Genomic DNA, 20,187 nt, shown 5'->3' on the forward strand with positions numbered 1-20,187 from the left:
GTTGACTGTTTCTGATCACCTTCCTCTCCTCCAAGTGCTTCCAAATGGTTTTCTTGAGGACCTGCTCCATGATTTTTCCAGGGACTGAGATGAGGCTGACCAGTCTGTAGTTCCCTGGGTTCTCCTTCTCCCCTTTTTTAAAGATGAGCACTATATTTGCCTTTTTCCAATCATCCGGAACCTCCCCCGATCGCCATGAGTTTTCAAAGATAATGGCCAATGGCTCTGCAATCACATCAGCCAATTCCCTCAGCACCTTCGGATGCATTAGATCTGGACTCATGGACTTGTGCATGTCCAGCTTTTCTAAATAGTTCTTAACCTGTTCTTTCACCACTGAGGGCTTCTCACCTCCTCCCCATACCGTGTTGCCCAGGACAGCGGTGTGGGAGCTGATCTTGTCGGTGAAGACTGAGGCAAAAAAAGCATGGAGTACTTCAGCTTTTTCCACATCATCTGTCACTAGGTTGCCTCCCCCATTCATTAAGGGTCCCACACTTTCCCTGACCTTTTTCTTGTTGCTAACATACCTGTAGAAACCCTTCTTGTTACCCTTCACATTCCTTGCTAGCTGCAACTCCAGTTGTGTTTTGGCCTTCCTGATTACACCCCTGCATGCTCGAGCAATATTTTTATGTCCAACCTAAACCTCCCTTGCTGCAATTTAAGCCCATTGCTTCTTGTCCTATCCTCAGAGGTTAAGAAGAACAATTTTTCTCCCTCTTCCTTGTAACAACATTTTTTGTACTTGAAAACTGTTATCATGTCTCCCCTCAGTCTTCTCTTTTCCAGACTAAACAAACCCAATTTTTCAAATCTTTCCTCATGGGTCATGTTTTCTAGACCTTTAATCATTTTTGTTGCTCTTCTCTGGATTTTCTCTAATTTGTCCACATCTTTCCTAAAATATGGCGCCTAGAACTGGACACAATACTCCAGTTTAGGCCTAATCAGCGCGGAGTAGAGCAGAAGAATTACTTCTCGTATCTTGCTTACAACACTCCATGTTGTCCAGATGCCAGACCATCGCCTCCCAAAACAGGTCCTGTTCTCTCAGCTGAAAGAAGGGTACCGTAATGTGGGTGGACAACGGAAGTGTTATAAAGACTTACTGAAGAACAACCTAAAAAAGCGTAATATTGACATTGACACTTGGGAGACACTTGCCCAGGATCGCTTAAAATGGAGTGAAGTCCTATGTGGTGGTCCCCTGCATTTTGAACTTGCTTGCCGACAAGCCGAAGAGGACAAGAGGCGAAGGAGGAAGGAGAGACTGGCTCCCAGTCATGGTCAATGGCCTCCTGCTGAGCCTGAAAACATCTGCCCTCATTGTAATAGAACTTGTGGTTCAAGGACTGGCCTTATTAGCCACCTGAGGACCCATAACTCCCATGGAAGATGATCATACTCGGTAACAAGTGATCGCCCATCATCATCACATCCCAGAATGATGTTTGCTTTTTTTGCAACAATGTTACACTGATGACTCATATTTAGCTTGTGATCCACTATGATCCCCAGATCTCTTTCCACAGTACTCCTTCCTAGGCAGTCATTTCCCATTTTGTATATATGCAATGTATTATTCCTACCCATGTGTAGTCCTTTGCATTTGTCCTTAGTGAATTTCATCCTATTTACATCAGACCATTTCTCCAGTTTGTCCAGATTATTTTGAATGATAATCCTATCCTCCAAAGCACTTGCAACCCCTCCCAGCTTGGTATCGTCCGCAAACTTTATAAGAGTACTCTGTATGCCATTCTCTAAATCACTGATGAAGATATTGAACAGAACCGGACCAAGAACCAATCCATCCACTTGTTATGCTCTTCCAGCATGACTGTGAACTACTGATAATTACTCTCTGGGAACGGTTTTCTAACCAGTTATGCACCCACCTTATAGTAGCTCCATCTAGGTTGCATTTCCCTAGTTTGTTTATGAGAAGGTCATGCAAGACAGTATCAAAATCTTTACTAAAGCCAAGATATACCACATCTACCATTTCCCTCTGTGACAGGGTGTCTGCCCCTGGCCCTGATAGGGTTAAAATCCGGCCTGGAGGGCTGCAAGGAAACAGCCAATTAGGGCAGTGGCTGCAGCTAATTCGGGTGGCGGCTGGACCAGCCAATCAGGGCCCAGCCGGTCCATATAAAAGGAAGCTGCAGGCCAGAGCAGGGCAGTCTGTTGCAGGAAGCCCAAGGGAGAGGACTGACTTCTTAGAGGGCTTCAGAACTATCACAGTTAATAGGGTTGCTAGGACTTGCAGGCCTGAGGCCCTGGGAAGAGGGTAAAGGAGCCATAGGTAGAAGCCAAAGGTGCTGGGGCTGCAAGGAAGTGGCCCAGGGGATTGAGACAGACTGGTGGAGAAAGAAAGGAGGGGCAGTGGGAAGCTGTTGTTTATAGGGTCCTTGAGCTGGGAACCAGACTAGTGGGTGGGTCTGGGTCTCTCTCCTCGCTGCTGAAGAAGCAGCCTGGCTGTGGACTGCCATGCTGCTGTGAGAAGCAGCTAGACTGTTGTGGAAGGATTGTGACAAGCCTGGAAGGCTGTGCCATGAAGCAGAGGCAGTGAGAGTGGAACTGTGGTGGGTCTGCAGGTTGAGATGAGGATGGGAGAGCCACTACAACTGGAGGGCACACCTGCTGACGATAGAGCTAATTCCCAAAATGGCCTGCAGGAGATGCCAGTGTGGTGAGTGACCTCATGACACCCCCTATCCACAAGATTTGTTACCCTGTAAAAGAATGCTATCAGGCTGGTTTGACACAATTTGTTCTTGACAAATCCATGCTGACTGTCACTTATCACCTTCTTATCTTCTAGATGTTTGCAAGTTAAAAACTACTTGCTTACAAAATCAGATATAAAAAGACAAAAGTGTCACAGCACATTATTACTGAAATTGCTTACCTTCTCATTATCATAGAATTATAAAATAAATCAATTGGAACATAAATATTATACTTTCTTTCAGTGTATAGTATATAGAGAAGTATAAAGTAATTGTCTGTATGAAATTTTAGTTCGTGCTGACTTGCTAGTGCTTTTTATGTAGCCTGTTGTAAAAGTAGGCAAATATCTAAACTAGTTGATGTACCCCCTGGAAGAACTCTGCATGCCCCCTGGGGTTATGCATACCCCTGGTTCAGAACCACTGCCTTATCTTATCCTGGCATAGCATTCCCATGTAGACAAAGCCCTAAGGGATAATCTAGCATCAGGACCCAATGTTGCACAGCCTCATCTGCAACTGACTTCAACAGGAGTCCAAGGCATTCAGCGGTGGAGGCTAATTTAGCTTCTAGCACCTACATGAAATAGGTGTTGCTCCAACAAGGGGGGTTACTGATGCAGAGAGTGGTTGAAGGCCTGACTCTCAGAGGTGACACTGAAGAGAGTCTGGGGTGCTCAATGCCTTAGAAAAATCAAGCCCTAAGTGACCTGAGGTCTCATAGTGAATCTATGCACAGCCAGCTCTCAATTTCCAGGCTCATGCTCTGACACTGGGGGGACACCCTTCTGAACTACATCTGCCTGAGGCAGTGTTTCCCAAACTTGGGATACCGCTTGTTCAGGGAAATCCCCTGGTGGGCCGGGCCAGTTTGTTTACCTGCCGTGTAATGGGTTTGGCCGATTGCAGCTCCCATTGGCCGCGGTTCGCCACTTCCTCAGCCCCCATTGGCCTGCAGCAGTGAACCGTGGCCAGTGGGAGCTGTGATGGGCCGAACCTGCAGACACGGCAGGTAAACAAACCAGCCTGGCCCGCCAGGGGCTTTCCCTGAACAAGCAATGTCCCAAGTTTGGGAAACACTGGTCTGAGGGAACATCTGTGTAGCAAAAAATCCTATCTATGGCAGTGAGTCTCAGAGCTCAGGTCAACTGACTTGGGCTTGCTGGGCTCATGCTACAGGACTAAAAACAGCATGTAGATGTTTGGGCTTGGGCTGGAGCCGCTCTGAGCCCCAGCAAGGGGACGGGTTTTCTGTGCAACCACAGAACAAAAGACAGCTCCTGCTGCAAGAAACTTACAATCTAATGTGCCTCATTAAACTTGCTCAGGCTTTCCCCAGTCCTGGCTTTGAATGAAGCTCTGTGGCTATATTAAAAACAAAAGAACAAAGTGTCCGAAAGTACTTACCGGCTCATATATCTCCTCCTCCCTAGAACAGAATGTTACAGACATTAGAACAGGTCACAACTGCTGGAGTTTCAGTGACTTGATTTCAAAGTGGGGGTTGAGAAAGCTTTGGATGAGAAGCAGATTCAGTGTATGCTGAAACTTTGGGCCTGTATTGGAGTGGAAAGATGGAGCAAGCATGCAGGCCTTTGTGAGGAGAGGGGAGCATGGAGCTCTCTGAGCATTGTGGGGGGTGAGGATCAGACTTTGGGCAGACAAAGTGGAGCCTGGGAAGGGAGTGGTTATAACATTTGATTTCATTCTATGAGAAGCTTCTCCCAGAGGCACTTGCGTGAAAGCCTTCTAAACTACATTTAATAGCAGGATGTTGGGTGCTTACCTGCTGGATAGCCCCATCTGAGCCATCTCCCATCTGAGCCATCTCCTGTCAGGATCATCATCCTCTGAAATGGATGGGATGAGGACACATGCAGAAACACTGTGCTCAATTCTTATACCACTTTAGTTACTTAGTAACTCTCCACCAGCCTGGGCTTTACAGGTGGAGTGACAATGCTCAGTGTGGACTAAGAGCGTCAGAGCTGGACAAAGATCACCCTCCTATTTCAGAAGCTACCAAGTCATGCCCCAAAGGCCACTCTCTCAGATTGTGATTCTGCTCCCATTGACACCAATGTGATTAATCTCAATGGCACACAAGTGGGCCCATATTGGCCACCATGGTAGCTCTGGCTGAGAAGGTGGGTTTGTGGAAGACAATATGCAGTCACATGATCACTCTGCTGTAGATCCAGGAACTTGCTGCACTCCTGCCTTATACAGAGGCTCGTGAGAAATGAGGGTTTTTTTTCCCAAGTAATTTGTACCCAGATCATTCTCAGCTGGGGGTAAAGGGGCTGGGCACAAATAGAGTTTCCCTCAGGTCATTCCCTTGTGGGGAGGGGCAGATTACTCCAAAGAACAAATCCCACATGGAGCTAAGCAGTAGCCTGGGGAGGCCAGGGTTGTAATGCAGAAGCCCCGTGTCTTTGTACTGCCTTCACAGCCCTGGGGCTACTCCAGTGGAGCTATGCACCTCTCTTGGCTGTGACACTAGAAGGAATGGGGTGGGAGTACAGCCAGACCTTGATCATCCACAGAATTTGGCCCATAAAATTATTTTCCATGGACACTCCTTTGAAATAATGCTCCTGTTTCTGGGAAGCCCCAGGCCAAGTTCCCCTATGTTATGGTCAAGGGATAGCTGCACCTTTGACCCCTCTCTAGTCTCCGAGTGTACCCTGCTCAGGTGTGAGGCTTCGTGCCTTCACCCATCGTGAGGTGGAATCCCACAATTCCCCCACTCTCAGACCATGTCTCTGGGGCACAGCCCTTCGTGCTAGCTGTGAGTTCTCAGCAGGCCTGGCTCTGTTTGGCACCTGCAAGCACTTCCCTTCAGGAGCTGTAGCACACAGCAACCAGCCAGCCTTCTGAAACCAAAGCACTTTTAATCTCAGGAGCACAGCATGTCTTCTTACCTAAAGCTTACCAACCTGCAGCCTGCCTGTATCTCCCCTGAACAGCTTACTGACAGCTCAACCTCTCCTCTCTAGAGTCACTTTGTAACGATTCCGCCTTTTGGGTCAGCCTGTTTCCAGCGTGGGCAGACAAACCGGCTACTTTGGCTGAAACCCGGACTTATCTTTACGACGACTAGATCAAGTCTTGTTCTTAAACTCTGACACTTGTAGCAGGTAGTGTTCTCTGGAGTGATTGTGTTGCATGCCTGCTTGGCACCTGCACACAGACACTCCGCAGGGCTAAAGCCCAGAGCCCCGAATGGGAGGGTGGCCCTCCAAAAAATAATCTTTGAGAATTTAAACCCTGTATACCGTAAATATTTCCCATGACTCGCTCATATAGTCGCATGATTGGACTCACCATAGTGCTGGGGAGCCTCTGCCTGTGGTTTCAGTGAGTAGGAAGGAAAAGGGACATTGTTTGAGAGCATCAGACAAAGAAAATTTACAACACAACAAGGTAGCAGGTGACACTTGCTGTGATCCACTGGAATCTCCTGAACCTTTTTGGACAGTAATTGGGGAAACTTTCTAGAAGCAAGCCAAAGGGCCTGGCCTTCTATGGCTCATGAACTCCCAAGGGCAAGGGGCAAACTCTTGGCGGCTGGAAGCCCTATGGTTAGTTTAGACCATCTTCAATAGATGGTCCTGGGAGCAGCCTACTCATATGCTGCCATTGAACAAGGCCAATGAGCTGAAAGGACCTTTATCTGTCAACTGTTAAGGCAACAATATCCATCTAGAGTCTCACTAGATCCCTTCGCTAGATGCTAGCTAGCTGATCTAGGCATGGGAAGTGAGACCTGGAGAGCAGCAAAGAACTGGGATTACTGCACCTCCTGGCCTGAACCCTCATTCTTAGCTACTTAACGCAAGATTCTCCACTGCTGTCAAATGTCCCCCTGCTCTCAAAAGAGAGTGTCTCCTGGTAACAAATCAGTGACACTCCTCCACCCCTTTCATGCAGAGGGAGATGGAACCCACCACCCCAACTCTGCTCTGGGGCCCACTGGTGAATGCATTTGAAAGACAGACATTCAGTCTTGCTAGGAAATTGTGCCACTGCTCAGTAGGAAACTGCTGGTGCCCCTCATTCCCAGTTAAAAGCGGGGAATGGCTTCTGAGCAATGTGCTGTTTAATGGACAAGAAACTCATGGAGACACATGTTGTACTCACAAACCACTCTGAGCTGCACGGAGGACACCTAGGAGAGAGCAGCACACATCAGAATATGCCATGCATGCTAGGAATTTCACAAGCTCCAAAGCCTAGGTGCTGAGGATCAAGTGAGGGGAATATTATTTTATGCAGCCTTTGGCCTATTGATGGAAGAATAAAGTTTTCTGGGGAATGGTGAAGGGGTGAATATAGAAAGCTCCTTTAAAGGCCTAACCCTGAGTAGTGCTGAGCACCTTCAACTCCCATTAATATCAACAGGACTTGAGGACACTTCGGCTCAGATCTTCAAAGTATTTAGGCACATTACTCCCATTGAGATTAATAGGAGTTAGGTACCTAAATGCCTTAGAGGATCTAAGCCTCAGTACCTTGCAGAATCAGGTGGACCTGCAGGCTGTGTGCTCATTAACATCAATAGAGTTAGGGTATGTCTACACTACAAAATTAGGTCGATATTATAGAAGTCGATTTTTTAGAAATTGATTTTATACAGTCGATTGCGTATGTTCACACTAAGCGCATTAAGTCGGCGGACTGTGTCCTCACTACCGTGGCTAGCATCGACTTCTGGAGCGGTGCACTGTGGGTAGCTATCCCACAGTTCCCACAGTCTCCGCCGCCCATTGGAATTCTGGGTTAAGCTCCCAAAGCCTGATGGGGCAAAAACATTGTCGCAGGTGGTTTTGGGTACATGTCATCAGTCGCCCCTTCCTCCGTGAAAGCAATAGCAGACAATCGTTTTGCGTCTATTTTCCGTGCGGACATCATACTGCTTTCAGCAGACAGTGCCGTAAGACTGCTAACCGTCGTCATCCACCGCTGCTGCTGCAACTCTGTTCTGCTGCTGTTGTCTCAATAGCGAATTTCTCCATGTTGTCTGTCATGGGCTCCCGGGTACGTGTGTTCTGCCTCGGGAAATGTGCGTGGTGCTAACCGTTGTCACCCACCACTTCCACTGCAACTCTGCTCTCCTGCTCTCATGAATCCACCTTACAGGTCCTCTCATCGTTCTCTATAAATATCTATTCTCATGGCATCCGTCATCAGCCACCACTTCCGCTGCAACTCTGCTTTTCTCCAGATGCCATACCATGGCAAGCATGGAGCCCGCTCAGATCACCACGGCAGTTATGAGCATTGTAAACACCTCGTGCATTATCCTGCAGTATGTGCAGAACCAGAACCTGCAAAAGCAGGCAAGGAGGTGACAGCAGCGCCGTGATGAGAGAGATGAGGACATGGATACAGGCTTCTCTCAAAGTACGGGCCCCAGCAATTTGGACATCCTGGTGGCAATGAGGCAGGCTCATGCTGTGGAATGCTGATTCTGGGCCCCGGGAGACTGGTGGGACCGCATAGTGTTGCAGGTCTGGGATGATTCCCAGTGGCTGCGAAACTTTTGCATGCGTAAGGGCACTTTCATGGAACTTTGTGACTTGCTTTCCCCTGCCCTGAAGTGCAAGAATACCAAAATGAGAGCAGCCCTCACAGTTCACGAGTGAGTGGCAATAGCCCTCTGGAAGCTTGCAATGCCAGACAGCTACCTGTCAGTCGGGAATCAATTTGGAGTGGGCAAATCTACTGTGGGGGCTGCTGTGCTGCAAGTAGCCAACGCAATCACTGAGCTGCTGCTATCAAGGGTAGTGACTCTGGGAAATGTGCAGGTCATAGTGGATGGCTTTGCTGCAATGGGATTTCCTAACTGTGGTGGGGCGATAGATGGAACGCATATCCCTACTGTGGGACCGGACCACTTTGGCAGCCAGTACGTAAACCACAAGGGGTACTTTTCAATGGTGCTGCAAGCACTGGTGGATCACAAGAGACGTTTCACTGACATCAACTTGGGATGGCCAGGAAAGGTACATGACGCTCGCATCTTCAGGAACTCTGGTCTGTTTGAACAGCTGCAGGAAGGGACTTACTTCCCAGACCAGAAAATAACTGTTGGGGATGTTGAAATGCCTATAGTTATCCTTGGGGACCCAGCCTACCCCTTAATGCCATGGCTCATGAAGCCATACACAGGCACCCTGGACAGTAGTAAGGAGCTGTTCAACTATAGGCTGAGCAAGTGCAGAGTGGTGGTAGAATGTGCATTTGGACATTTAAAAGCACGCTGGTGCAGTTTACTGACTCGGTTAGACTTCAGCAAAACCAATATTCCCATTGTTATTGCTGTTTGCTGTGTGCTCCACAATATCTGTGAGAGTAAGGGGGAGACTTTTATGGCGGGGTGGGAGGTTGAGGCAAATCACCTGGCCACTGATTACATGCAGCCAGACACCAGCGTGATTAGAAGAGCACAGTAGGGCGTGCTGCACATCAGAGAAGCTTTGAAAACCAGTTTCATGACTATCCAGGCTACGGTGTGACAGTTCTGTTTGTTTCTCCTTGATGAAAACCCACCCCCTTGGTTCACTCTACTTCCCTGTAAGCCAACCGCCCTCCCCCTCTTCGATCACCGCTTGCAGAGGCAATAAAGTCATTGTTGTTTCAAAATCATGCATTCTTTATTAATTCATCACACAAATAGGGCGATAACTGCCAAGGTAGCCCAGGAGGGGTAGGGGAGGAGGGAAGCACTGAGTGAGGCGGTGGATGACGGGAGGAGGGAAGGACAAGGCCACACTGCACTTCAAAACTTATTGAATGCCAGCCTTCTGTTGCTTGGGCAGTCCTCTGGGGTGGAGTGGTTGGGTGCCCGGAGGCCCCCCGCACGTTGGGTGAGGAGGCTATGGAACTTGAGGAGGAGGGCAGACGGTTACATAGGGGCTGCAGCAGTGGTCTGTGCTCCTGCTGCCTTTCCTGCAGCTCCACCAGACACCAGAGCATATTAGTTTGATCCCCCAGTAGCCTCAATATTGCATCCTGCCTCCTCTCATCATGCTGCCGCCACCTCTCCTCTTGCTCCCGCAACCTCTCATCTTGCTCGTCCCTCCTGTCCTCGTGTTCATTTTCTGCTTTCCTGGACTCTGCCATTGTTTGCCTCCACGCATTCTGCTGGGCTCTTTCAGTGCAGGAGGACTGCCTGAGCTCAGAGAACATTTCATCATGAGTGCAGTTTTTTCAACTTCTTATCTGCGCTAGCTTCTGGGACGGAGATCGATCATAGAATATCAGAGTTGGAAGGGACCTCTGGAGGCCATCTAGTCCAACCCCCTGCCCAGAGCAGGAACAATCCCAACTAAATCATCCCAGCCAGGGCTTTGTCAAGCCTGACCTTAAAAACTTCTAAGGAAGGGGATTCCACCACCTCCCTAAGTAACGCATTCCAGTGTTTCACCACCCTCCTAGTGAAAAAGTTTTTCTTAATATCCAACCTAAATATCCCCCACTGCAACTTGAGACAATTACTCCTTGTCCTGTCATCTGCTATTACTGAGAATAGTCTAGATCCATCCTCTTTGGATCCACCTTTCAGGTAGTTGAAAGCAGCTATCAAATCCCCCCTCATTCTTCTCTTCTGCAGACTAAACAATCCCAGTTCCCTCAGCCTCTCCTCATAAGTCATGTGTTCCAGACCCCTAATCATTTTTGTTGCCCTTTGCTGGACTCTCTCCGATTTCTCCACATCCTTCTTGTAGTGTGGAGCCCAAAACTGGACACAGTACTCCAGATGAGGCCTCACCAACGTCGAATAGAGGGGAACGATCACGTCCGTTGATCTGCTGGCAATGCCCCTACTTATACATCCCAAAATGCCATTGGCCTTCTTGGCAACAAGGGCACACTGTTGACTCATATCCAGCTTCTCGTCCACTGTCACCCCTAGGTCCTTCTCCACAGAACTGCTGCCTAGCCATTCGGTCCCTAGTCTGTAGCTGTGCATTGGATTCTTCCGTCCTAAGTGCAGGACTCTGCGCTTGTCCTTGTTGAACCTCATCAGATTTCTTTTGGCCCAATCCTCCAATTTGTCTAGGTCCCTCTTTATCCTATCCCTACCCTCCAGCTTATCTACCACTCCTCCCAGTTTAGTGTCATCCGCAAAGTTGCTGAGGGTGCAATCCACACCATCCTCCAGATCATTTATGAAGATATTGAACAAAACCGGCCCGAGGACCGACCCTTGGGGCACTCCACTTGATACTGGCTGCCATCTAGACATGGAACCATTGATCCATGATGTTAGGGGGAGCATTGAAACATTTGCAGCTGCGGGAGGAAAAAAAGGGAGAGTAGTATTTAAAGAGACACATTTTAGCGAACAGTGGGTAGACTCTTTCATGGTGAACCAAGCTGTTAACATTACATAGCACATGTTTTCAGTACAAGGTCACATTTTGCCTCTTATATTGAGGGCCTGCCGGTTTGGTATGAGAGATCACACACGCAGGGCTGGGCAACAGAATTCGGCTTGCAGGCAGCCATGGTAAGCCACAGTCTTTCAGCTTCTTCAACCTTCATAACATGTGGGAATGGTTTCAAACAGCAGGGCCCACCTTTCCCATACCAAGCACCCGTTGGGTTGGCCATTTAAAAGGAGGGGCTGAGGTTTTTGGGTTAACATGCAGCACAAACCCAACTAACCTCCCGCCCCCAATTCTCTGGAATGATAATCCCTCCTCCCACCGGGTGACTAGTATCAGGGAAGATCCCTTCCAGCCAAATGTGAACAGCTCAGCATGAATGGGCCGCCCCCACCCCACCGCATGGCTAAAAGCGGGGATGATTTCTTTTCGACCACAGGCAAACAGCCCAGCAGGAATGGCCACCTCTGAATGTCCCCTTAATAATGTCCCTGGAGGATTTCCACTCCATCCCCAGACACTTTAACAGACTTTTCCAGTAGCTGTACTGGCCGCGAATGCATCCCAAGCCTTCAGGGCAAATTAATCATTAAACATGCTTGTTTTTAAACCATGTATTATATTTACAGAGGTACACTCACCAGAAGGTGCCTTCTCTGGCTTCATGGTCCACGAGCCTGCCTTGGGAGGGTATTGGCTCCAGGGTGATAAACAGTTCCTGGCTGTCAGAGAGAATGGTTTCTCCACTTGCCTGTTGTGCACTATCCTCCTCATCTTCCTCGTCCCCAAAATCCCTGTCCCTGTTGCATAAGACTCCCCCTTGCAGGTGTCCATGGACAGGGGTGAGGTAGTGGTAGGGGTACCCCCTAGAATTGCATGCAGCTCATCATAGAAGCGGCATGTCTGGGGTTCTGACCCGGAGCGGCCGTTTGCCACTTTGTTTTTTTGGTAGGCTTGCCTGAGCGCCTTAATTTTCACGTGGCCCTGCTGTGGGTCCCTGTTATGGCCTCTGTCCATCATGCCCTTGTAGATTTTTTTCAAATATTTTGGCATTTCGTCTTTTGGAACGGAGTTCTGATAGCACAGATTCGTCTCCCCATACAGCGATCAGATCCAGTACCTCCCGTTCGGTCCATGCTGGAGCTCTTTTGCGATTCTGGGACTACATGGTCACCTGTACTGATGAGCTCTGCATGGTCACCTCTGCTGATGAGCTTGCCACACTGGCCAAACAGGAAATGAAATTCAAAAGTTCCCGGTGCTTTTCCTGTGTACCTGGCTAGTGCATCTGAGTTGAGAGTGCTGTCCAGAGCGGTCACAATGGAGCACTCTGGGATAGCTCCTGGAGGCCAATACTGTCAAATTGCATCCACACTACCCGAAATTTGACCCAGTGATGTCGATTTCAGCACTAATCCCCTTGTCGGAGAGGAGTACAGAAATTGATTTTAAGAGCCCTTTAAGTCGACAAAAATGGCTTCCTCATGTGGATGGCTGCAGGGTTAAATCTATCTAATGCTGCTAAATGCAACCTAAACTTGCAGTGTAGACCAGGGCTAAGTATTCTTCCATCTACAGTCCAAGGGATTTAGAGTATTGACTAAGCTATAAAAGGGTTTCTTTTCTTACACTACTGATGTATTGCTACCCTGAAAGGTGCTAATGGCTGCCACCTTTTGGCCTTCACAACAGTGACAGAGTGGGAATTATTCATAATATTTTGTGTGAATAGTGTGTGTGCCTCAGTTTCCCCTATGTGGTTTATGGTTAATGAGGTCACGGGAGGGGGAGGTTGTTTACTCTTTGCAGAGATCCAGGTGTGACTGACTCCTGGCTCTCTGGGGCCTGGCCCCATGCCATGAAGAGTCCCAGAAGACAATGGCCTGGACATTGGATACCTAGCAACTAACAACCTCCTTTGCAAATAAGCCAGGTTTGACCAGCTGGAGAACAAAGGGCCATGGAGGAGGCCAGGGGGACAATGTTTGCCCAGGAACAAGGACAAAGTGGTTATGTGTGGGCTGCTGGAAGCAAGCTCTTGACTTCTGGAGTGGGACTCAATGGGGGTCAGAGGAAGCTCTGGGCTCTGAACTGACCCAGATGGACTTTGCTGTAACTTTTCTGTTCTTTGTGCGAACTTAAGAACTTTCTATAGTGTTTCAGACATATAATAAATCCTTCTGTTTTTACAATGCTGACTGAGAGTCACTGCAGATTAAATTTGGGGGTGTTTTGCTCCCTTTGGGGGCGTAAGACTTCTCCCGGTGTCCAAGCCAAGTGGACTCACTGAGGGGAGTTCACAGTGTGAAGCAGGGGTACTGAAGGTTCTGAGGGTCAGTGGCAGGAGACAGTGAAGCCAAGGGGCGTATCCAGTGAGAGAGTGTGACCCTATGGGGGCTGACACATTGAAGAAGTCCTCCCAGGGACTGTTCCAGAACCGTTAGAGAGCACTGGTGCAGTGGAGCCATGACAACAACATCCCCTGACAAGGAATTCCACAGGGTGACTGTGCAGCACTGTGTGAAGAAATACTTCCTGTCTCTTCTTAAACCTGCTGCCTTTTAATTTCATTGGGTGACCCTTAGTTCTTGTGTTACATGAAGCTGTAAATAACACTTCCTTATACACTTTCTCCATGTGTCATGATTTTATAGACCTCAGTCATACCCCCCCCCCGCCCCGGTCATCTCTTTTCCAAGCTGAAAAGTCCCAGTCTTTTTAATCTCTCCTCACATAGAAGCTGGTTCATACCCTTAACCATTTTGTTGCCCTTCTCTATACCTTTTCCAATTAATGTATCTTTTTTTGAAATGGGGTGACCAGAACTGCACCCAGTATTCAAGGTGGGGGTGAACTATGAGTTTATATAGTGACATTATGATATTTTCTGTCTCATTATCTATTCCTTTCCTAATTTGTTCCTAACATTCTGGTCACTTTTTTGACTGCCACTGCTATTGAGTGGATGTTTTCAGAAAACGATCCACAGTGACTCCAAGATCTTTCTTGAGGGGTAACAGTTAATTTAAACCCCATCATTTTGTGTGTCTAGTTGGGATTTTTTTTCCAATGTACATTACTTTGCATTTATCAACATTGAATTTCATCTGGCATTTTGTTGCCGAGTTACCCACTTTTGAGATTCCCTTTGTAACTCTTCGCAGTCTGCTTTGGACTTAACTGTCTTGAGTACTTTTATACCATCTGCAAATTTAGCCACCTCACTGTTTACCCCTTTTTTCAGATCGTTATGAATATGTTGAACAGTACAGATCCCTAGGGCATACCACTATTCACCTCCCTCCAGTCTTAACATTGGCCATTTATTCCTACCCTTTGTCTTTTAACCAGCTACTGATCCAGGAAAGGACCTTCCCTCTTATCCTATGACAGCTTACTTTGCTTAAGAGCCTTTGGTGAGGGACCTTGTCAAAGGCTTTCTGAATGTCCAAGTACACTAGATCCACTGGATCACCCTTGTCCACATGCTTGTTGACCCCCTCAAAGAATTCTAGTAAATTGGTGAGGCATGATTTCCCTTTACAAAAGCTGTGTTGACTCTTCCCTCAACAAATCATGTAAGGAAAAGGAGTTGGGAGGATGATCCTGACAGGAAGCTTCTTGAGCAGAGAGCTCACTAAAGCAGCAGACTTGGGGATCAGAGCAAAGAAACTGCCTGATGTTTGTTCCTACTGTGTTCAGGGAAACAGGACTTTGGGGACAGTTCTTATAAACATCTTATAAATAGATGTGACTCTAGGCACCAGCAAAACAAGCCGGTGTTTGGGGCGGCACAATTCTAGGGGCAGCATTCCAGTGCTGGCCATGCCGCCCCTAGCTAGAAATGTGCCCCCGCCGCCCCAGCTCGACTCCACTCCGCCTCCGCCTGCTCCCCTGAGCACGTCACCGCTGCTCTGCTTCGCCCCCCTCCCTCCCAGGCTTGCTGTGTGCGAAACAGCTGTTTCACGCGGCAAGCCTGGAAGGGAGGGAGGAGAAGTCGAGCCGCGGTGCGCTCGGGGGGGAGGCAGCGGTGGTGGAGCGGAGGTGAGCTGGGGCAGGGAGCGGCTCTTCTACCCCCCCGTTACTTCCTGCGCTCCTCCCCCCACCCTCACCTCTGCTCCGCCTGCTCCCCTGAATGAGCTGCCTCTCCCTTGCCTGAGAGGGAGGGGGGAGAAATGGACCGGCGGTGTGTTCAGGGGAGCAGGCGGAGCGGAGGTGAGCTAGGGCAGTGGGTTGCGGGGGGGAGCTGCAGGAAGCCATTGGGTGGGGAATGCGGCACGCCTGGGGGAGGAGGCAGGGCTGGGGATTTGGGGAAGGGGCGGGGAAGGGGCGGAGTTGGCGTGGAGCCGGAGGCGGGGGGCACAAGAAAAAGCAGGGGTGGCCAAAATTTTTTTTGCTTGGGGCGGCAAAAATCCTACAGCCAGGCCTGCTTATAAACAAGGTTACACCAAAGAACAGACATGACTCATATCATCCATTTCTCCTCCTAATGGGAACAGCCCTACAAGGCCTCAAACATTGGCTAGCCGAAGGGGCAACAATATTAACAAACTTAACTTCATCTGAAGTTTTCCATTTGGAACTACAATGGGCCAGATTTTGCTCAGTTATATATTGATATAAATCAGAGTAACTCCACAGCTTTAGATTTACACTAGTGAAAATGAAAGCGGAGTCAGGCTCCTCCCAAAGAATGACATTGAAGTCAATGGAGAGACTCCCACTGACTTCAGTGTGGTTTGGATCATTTACTGTGGGGCAGGGAAAGGGATTGGGTATGATGGAGTCCGCTGTTATTGGGATCTCCTTACACTGAGATTTCATAGTAAGGTACATAACTAGGATATAGCCATTCAATGTGGAGATCCACCCATCAAACTCCCGAAGTCCAATCCCTGACACCCAGCATGCACCAAGCTCCACGTAAAACCTAGGAAGGCTTACACGGGTGGGAGAGGGAACTTTTCTTTTGTTGTTCCAGAGTCCTGGTCAGGAATCTGGAGGAAGAATCTGACATTACAAGTATAAGACCTGATTTCATAAGCAAAGATACTTTAAAAATTCTAGAGCATGTCAGTTAATAGGAAATAATCTTACTCGTCAAAGTCAGGGAGCTCCTCCCCTCTGACCCATTTCCCTTCCTGATTAGCATCTGAAATGGAGAAAAGATCAAATGGAGGAGTTAGGTTGTACGCTCATCACAGGAGATGGGGGTGGTGGGATGGGAGTATTTCTAAGTAGGCTTTACATCTGGGCTCTTCTTACTGATTTCCCTGCTTTCATACTAACACTCTCCCTCCCGTCCCCCTCAGATGCTGCAGGTGCATCACTGGGAGTTCCTTTGTTGGGAGAGGATGGCACCACAAGGTCAGGCAGACCCCTTTCACTATGACAATCATTTTAATAAGCTTCCATCCACTTTTTTCTTAAGAACACACATGCGAACACACACACACACAACATACCAGCTATTCTCCGCTGCTCTTCCCTCCTCCTACTAGCCTCCTGCAACACCCACTGCTGCCTCTCCTTCTGAAAGAGGAATAGAGGAAACAAGAACTGTGACATTACTTGGGATTGAGGGATTAGCACAAAGCCACTTAGCTGTGTCACTTCAAAGGGAACAAGGGATTCAAAGATACAGAAACCCAGTGAGGATCAGCACAGGGCATTGCTCTTTGAGTGTCACCACCCAGGAACTAGGTGATCAGAGATATACAGACCCAGCTGAGGATCTGCAAGGGACAGTCCCATTCCCCTTGGAGTGCCACCACCCAGGAACAAAGTGATCAGATTGAACAAAGCCAAAGCAGGGCACATTCTCAGTTTTGTGACAGGTTACAAACAGTTACCTTCTCAGTTACAGACAGGTGCACCACTGTAGCACTTAGTGAAGATGCCCCTGTCGCCGTAGGTACTCCACTTCCCCGAGAAGGCAGTAGCTATGTCAATGGGAGAAGCCCCAGGGGTTAGGTCAGTATAACTACGTTGCACAGGGGTGTGGATTTATGTAGTTATACTGACATAAATTGGTAGTACCACCCAAGCCTTGAGCCTGGTCTATACTACAGAGTTAGGTCAATGCAAGGCAGTGCACGTCGGCCTTTGTAAGTGTCTACACAAAAATTTCACTCCCACTGCCGTAACTGCCTTGCTACACCGACTTAAAAACTCCACCTCCACAAGAGTCAACGTCAATGTAGTTAGGTTGACACAGTGTCAATGTAAAGACTGTGTTGCTTATGTCGACTGTTACTGGCTTTCAGAAAGCATCCCACAATACCACACACTGACAGTACAATCTGTACAAGTGTTCCTGGTGAGGATGTGCACCCAAGGAGCAAAGTGTAGACACACACAAGTTATGTAATTACTGCAGCGGCTGTGTGCTAACATAAGTTAGATCAACTTAATTTTGTAGTGTAGACGTGCCCTTAGTTGGGTAGGAGCATTATCTCCTAGGACGCAAGATACAGAACATGGGCGCAAGCAAAAAGCAGTAGGGAATCTCTTTGGATTCACCTTAAGGAGGATGGGTATCCCACTTCCATCTCTGCAATGGAACCACTTCTGGAAACTATTTTAAAGTCAGGGCTTCTATCTCAGAACAACCTCTCTATTACTTACTAGACAAATGCTGGTATTACTTGCTTCTAGTTTAAAAGAGGAAAATGGCATCTGAGTGTGCCTTAAAATGAGAAAAGTTCTCCTGTTGGAGATGTGTGATTGCAAGAGTGTCATACTCACAAGTGACTGGCAGCTGAATTGGTGAGGCCTAGGAGAAAGCAGCACACATTAGAATATGCCACCTGAGCTTTGAGTATCTCAGACATGACTTCTGGCTCTGAGGTGCGAGTGAAGAAGGGAATATTTTTCATGCAGCTTTTGGCTTGTGGATGGAAGAATGAGGTTTTTTAAGGCAGGGGTCCAGGACAGACTCTAGATTATGTCCGTACAGGCTAATCTCACATGCACTGTCTCCTGCAAGGTGGCATATCTTCCGACCTTCCTGCCTGCAGCAGGATTGTCCTGCCTGAGGAAACCTCTCGTCTACTCTTCTTTTTATTTCCCATATGGCTGGTCCTTCAGCACCTGTTCCCATGCCCTTGCTGTTCTCTCTCCCTCAGTCTATAGCAGAGCACTAACCACGGGGACGGACTAAGCAATGTGACAGATCAGTTCCACCTTCAGCTTCTATGATTCCATGACTACAGAGTGAAACTTATTTGACTCTTGTAATTTTCACTCTGCAGCTGTGTGTGGCATAGCCCACAGCCCTTGACAAGAGGCAAAGGATGCGGACCCCAGAGGAGGGCTCTCCAGGGCACCCATAATGAACCTGCTCCAGGAGCAGATGGTGGTTAGCAGAGCACTCGCTATGTATGTGAAAATGATACCATCTCTGACCACTACGAGGGCAGTGAGCAGGGTAAGCAGTTTCTCTCCTTAGTGGGAGAGGGTGAGGTCTGCTTCTCACTCATATTGGAAAGCTTCTGGGGCTGGGGCACTCCAAGGATCTGGGAAACCCCTAATATTGCCCTACAGTGCCCATGCTGCATGTGAGCCCAGCTCCTGGGACGGAGATTTCCAGCCCAGAATTAAACATGCTAACAAGTCAGCTACACAACAGTGCAACATTTAAAGGGATCACTAATATAAGGGGTCAACTAATATAGTTCAGTCATCCCTGGCTGCAGGCAAAGGTGCTTGCTCTGCACAGCTCTGAGCTCTGCCTTAGCGGAATGGAGCCTGCTGTCCAATGAATGCTTGCTGCGAGTGCGGAAAAGGGACTGGGTGATCCCACTTGATTTTATCCTAAGGGGAGAAGCGCCCTTCTGAGCAAAAAATTTACATTACCTCCTGGATGGAGGGGGCAGCTCCCAGTTCCTCCGTCTTCTCTTCTCCATAGCATCTGAAATGGAGAGCATATACAATGGTTAAGAGCAGGCATTACTGTGCAGTGTCATCACAAGAGACAATAGCACTGGGGTTGGGGGACATTTTTGGAAGTGCTCCATTCCTCATTTCTTTGCAGTGTTCCCTGCTTACATCATAGTTCTCTACTCTTCTGAGCTTGTGGGGACAGCCTGGACTTTGTATCTCCAGTGACAGGGTGGGATTGAGCACTGGGCACTGATTTTAAATGCCTTTAATGAAAATGATCATTGTAGCAAATATTAATTTGCTTTATTTATATACCAGCTATTCTGCGCAGGTTCTCTCTCCTCCTGCTCTCCTCTTGAAGCTCCCATTGCAGCCTGTCAGCCTCACGCTGCCTCGCTGTCTAAGAAACAACACAAATTCATCCAAATATAAGAAAATATAACTGAAATCAGCCATGATCACATAGATCATCTTGCTTACCCCAGATAATCAGAGAGGTACAATCCCAGCAGGTAATATTTGTCTTCCATAAGAACTCCCCCTTGATCCCAGAGAAGCAGCGGTTAATATCTCTCTGGTGACTCTAATTCTGTTTCACTAGGGAATCTCACCTTGCATCAGGGGATCTCCTGGAAAACTTACTGAAAGTATTTGTGGGAAGGGACTAAAGGGGCCTGACCTGTGACTTCCAGTTCCACTGCCATTTCTAGGAGCTGGCACTTCTTATAACAAAGACCTTAGGAAATAACCTAACCCCTGCTGCTCACAAACCGGGAAGAATTAGTGGGGGAAGCAAAAGTGGATGGAAATCTGGGAGGCAGTGACCATGAGTCCCATGGAACGGGGGAAGTCCCAGATGACTGGAAAAAGGCTAATGTAGTGCCAATCTTTAAAAAAGGGAAGAAGGAGGATCCTGGGAACTACAGACCAGTCAGCCTCACCTCAGTCCCCAGAAAAATCATGGAGCAGGTCCTCAAAGAATCAATCCTGAAGCACTTACATGAGAGGAAAGTGATCAGGAACAGTCAGCATGGATTCACCAAGGGAAGGTCATGCCTGACTAATCTAATCGCCTTCTATGATGAGATTACTGGTTCTGTGGATGAAGGGAAAGCAGTGGATGTATTGTTTCTTGACTTCAGCAAAGCTTTTGACACGGTCTCCCACAGTAT

General features: G+C 48.2%; 1 protein-coding gene and 1 long non-coding RNA gene across 2 annotated transcripts in view; both read right to left on the reverse strand.

Moving 5' to 3' along the window:
* LOC144930888 (uncharacterized) lies at window positions 1-4,585 on the reverse strand. The gene is made up of 3 exons (XR_013636358.1): window positions 4,522-4,585; window positions 4,143-4,164; window positions 1-132 (listed from the first exon to the last, which is right to left on the reverse strand). It is a non-coding gene; the product is annotated as an uncharacterized LOC144930888 (long non-coding RNA).
* Window positions 4,586-9,823: 5,238 nt separating this feature from the next.
* The window catches only part of LOC144930916 (uncharacterized), a 31,496-nt gene continuing 21,132 nt past the window's right edge, over window positions 9,824-20,187 (reverse strand). The window contains exons 3-10 of the mRNA XM_078854615.1: window positions 19,331-19,415; window positions 18,989-19,043; window positions 17,879-17,906; window positions 16,984-17,073; window positions 16,597-16,663; window positions 16,229-16,283; window positions 11,773-11,853; window positions 9,824-11,036 (exon numbers count right to left, since the gene is read on the reverse strand). Of these exons, the coding sequence (XP_078710741.1) occupies window positions 10,982-11,036; window positions 11,773-11,853; window positions 16,229-16,283; window positions 16,597-16,663; window positions 16,984-17,073; window positions 17,879-17,906; window positions 18,989-19,043; window positions 19,331-19,415 (516 nt within the window). The 3' untranslated portion in view covers window positions 9,824-10,981. The remainder of the gene's footprint in view (window positions 11,037-11,772; window positions 11,854-16,228; window positions 16,284-16,596; window positions 16,664-16,983; window positions 17,074-17,878; window positions 17,907-18,988; window positions 19,044-19,330; window positions 19,416-20,187) is intronic.

The sequence above is a fragment of the Lepidochelys kempii genome, chromosome 10, assembly GCF_965140285.1.
Source record: "Lepidochelys kempii isolate rLepKem1 chromosome 10, rLepKem1.hap1, whole genome shotgun sequence".
In the NCBI taxonomy this organism is placed as follows: domain Eukaryota; kingdom Metazoa; phylum Chordata; order Testudines; family Cheloniidae; genus Lepidochelys; species Lepidochelys kempii.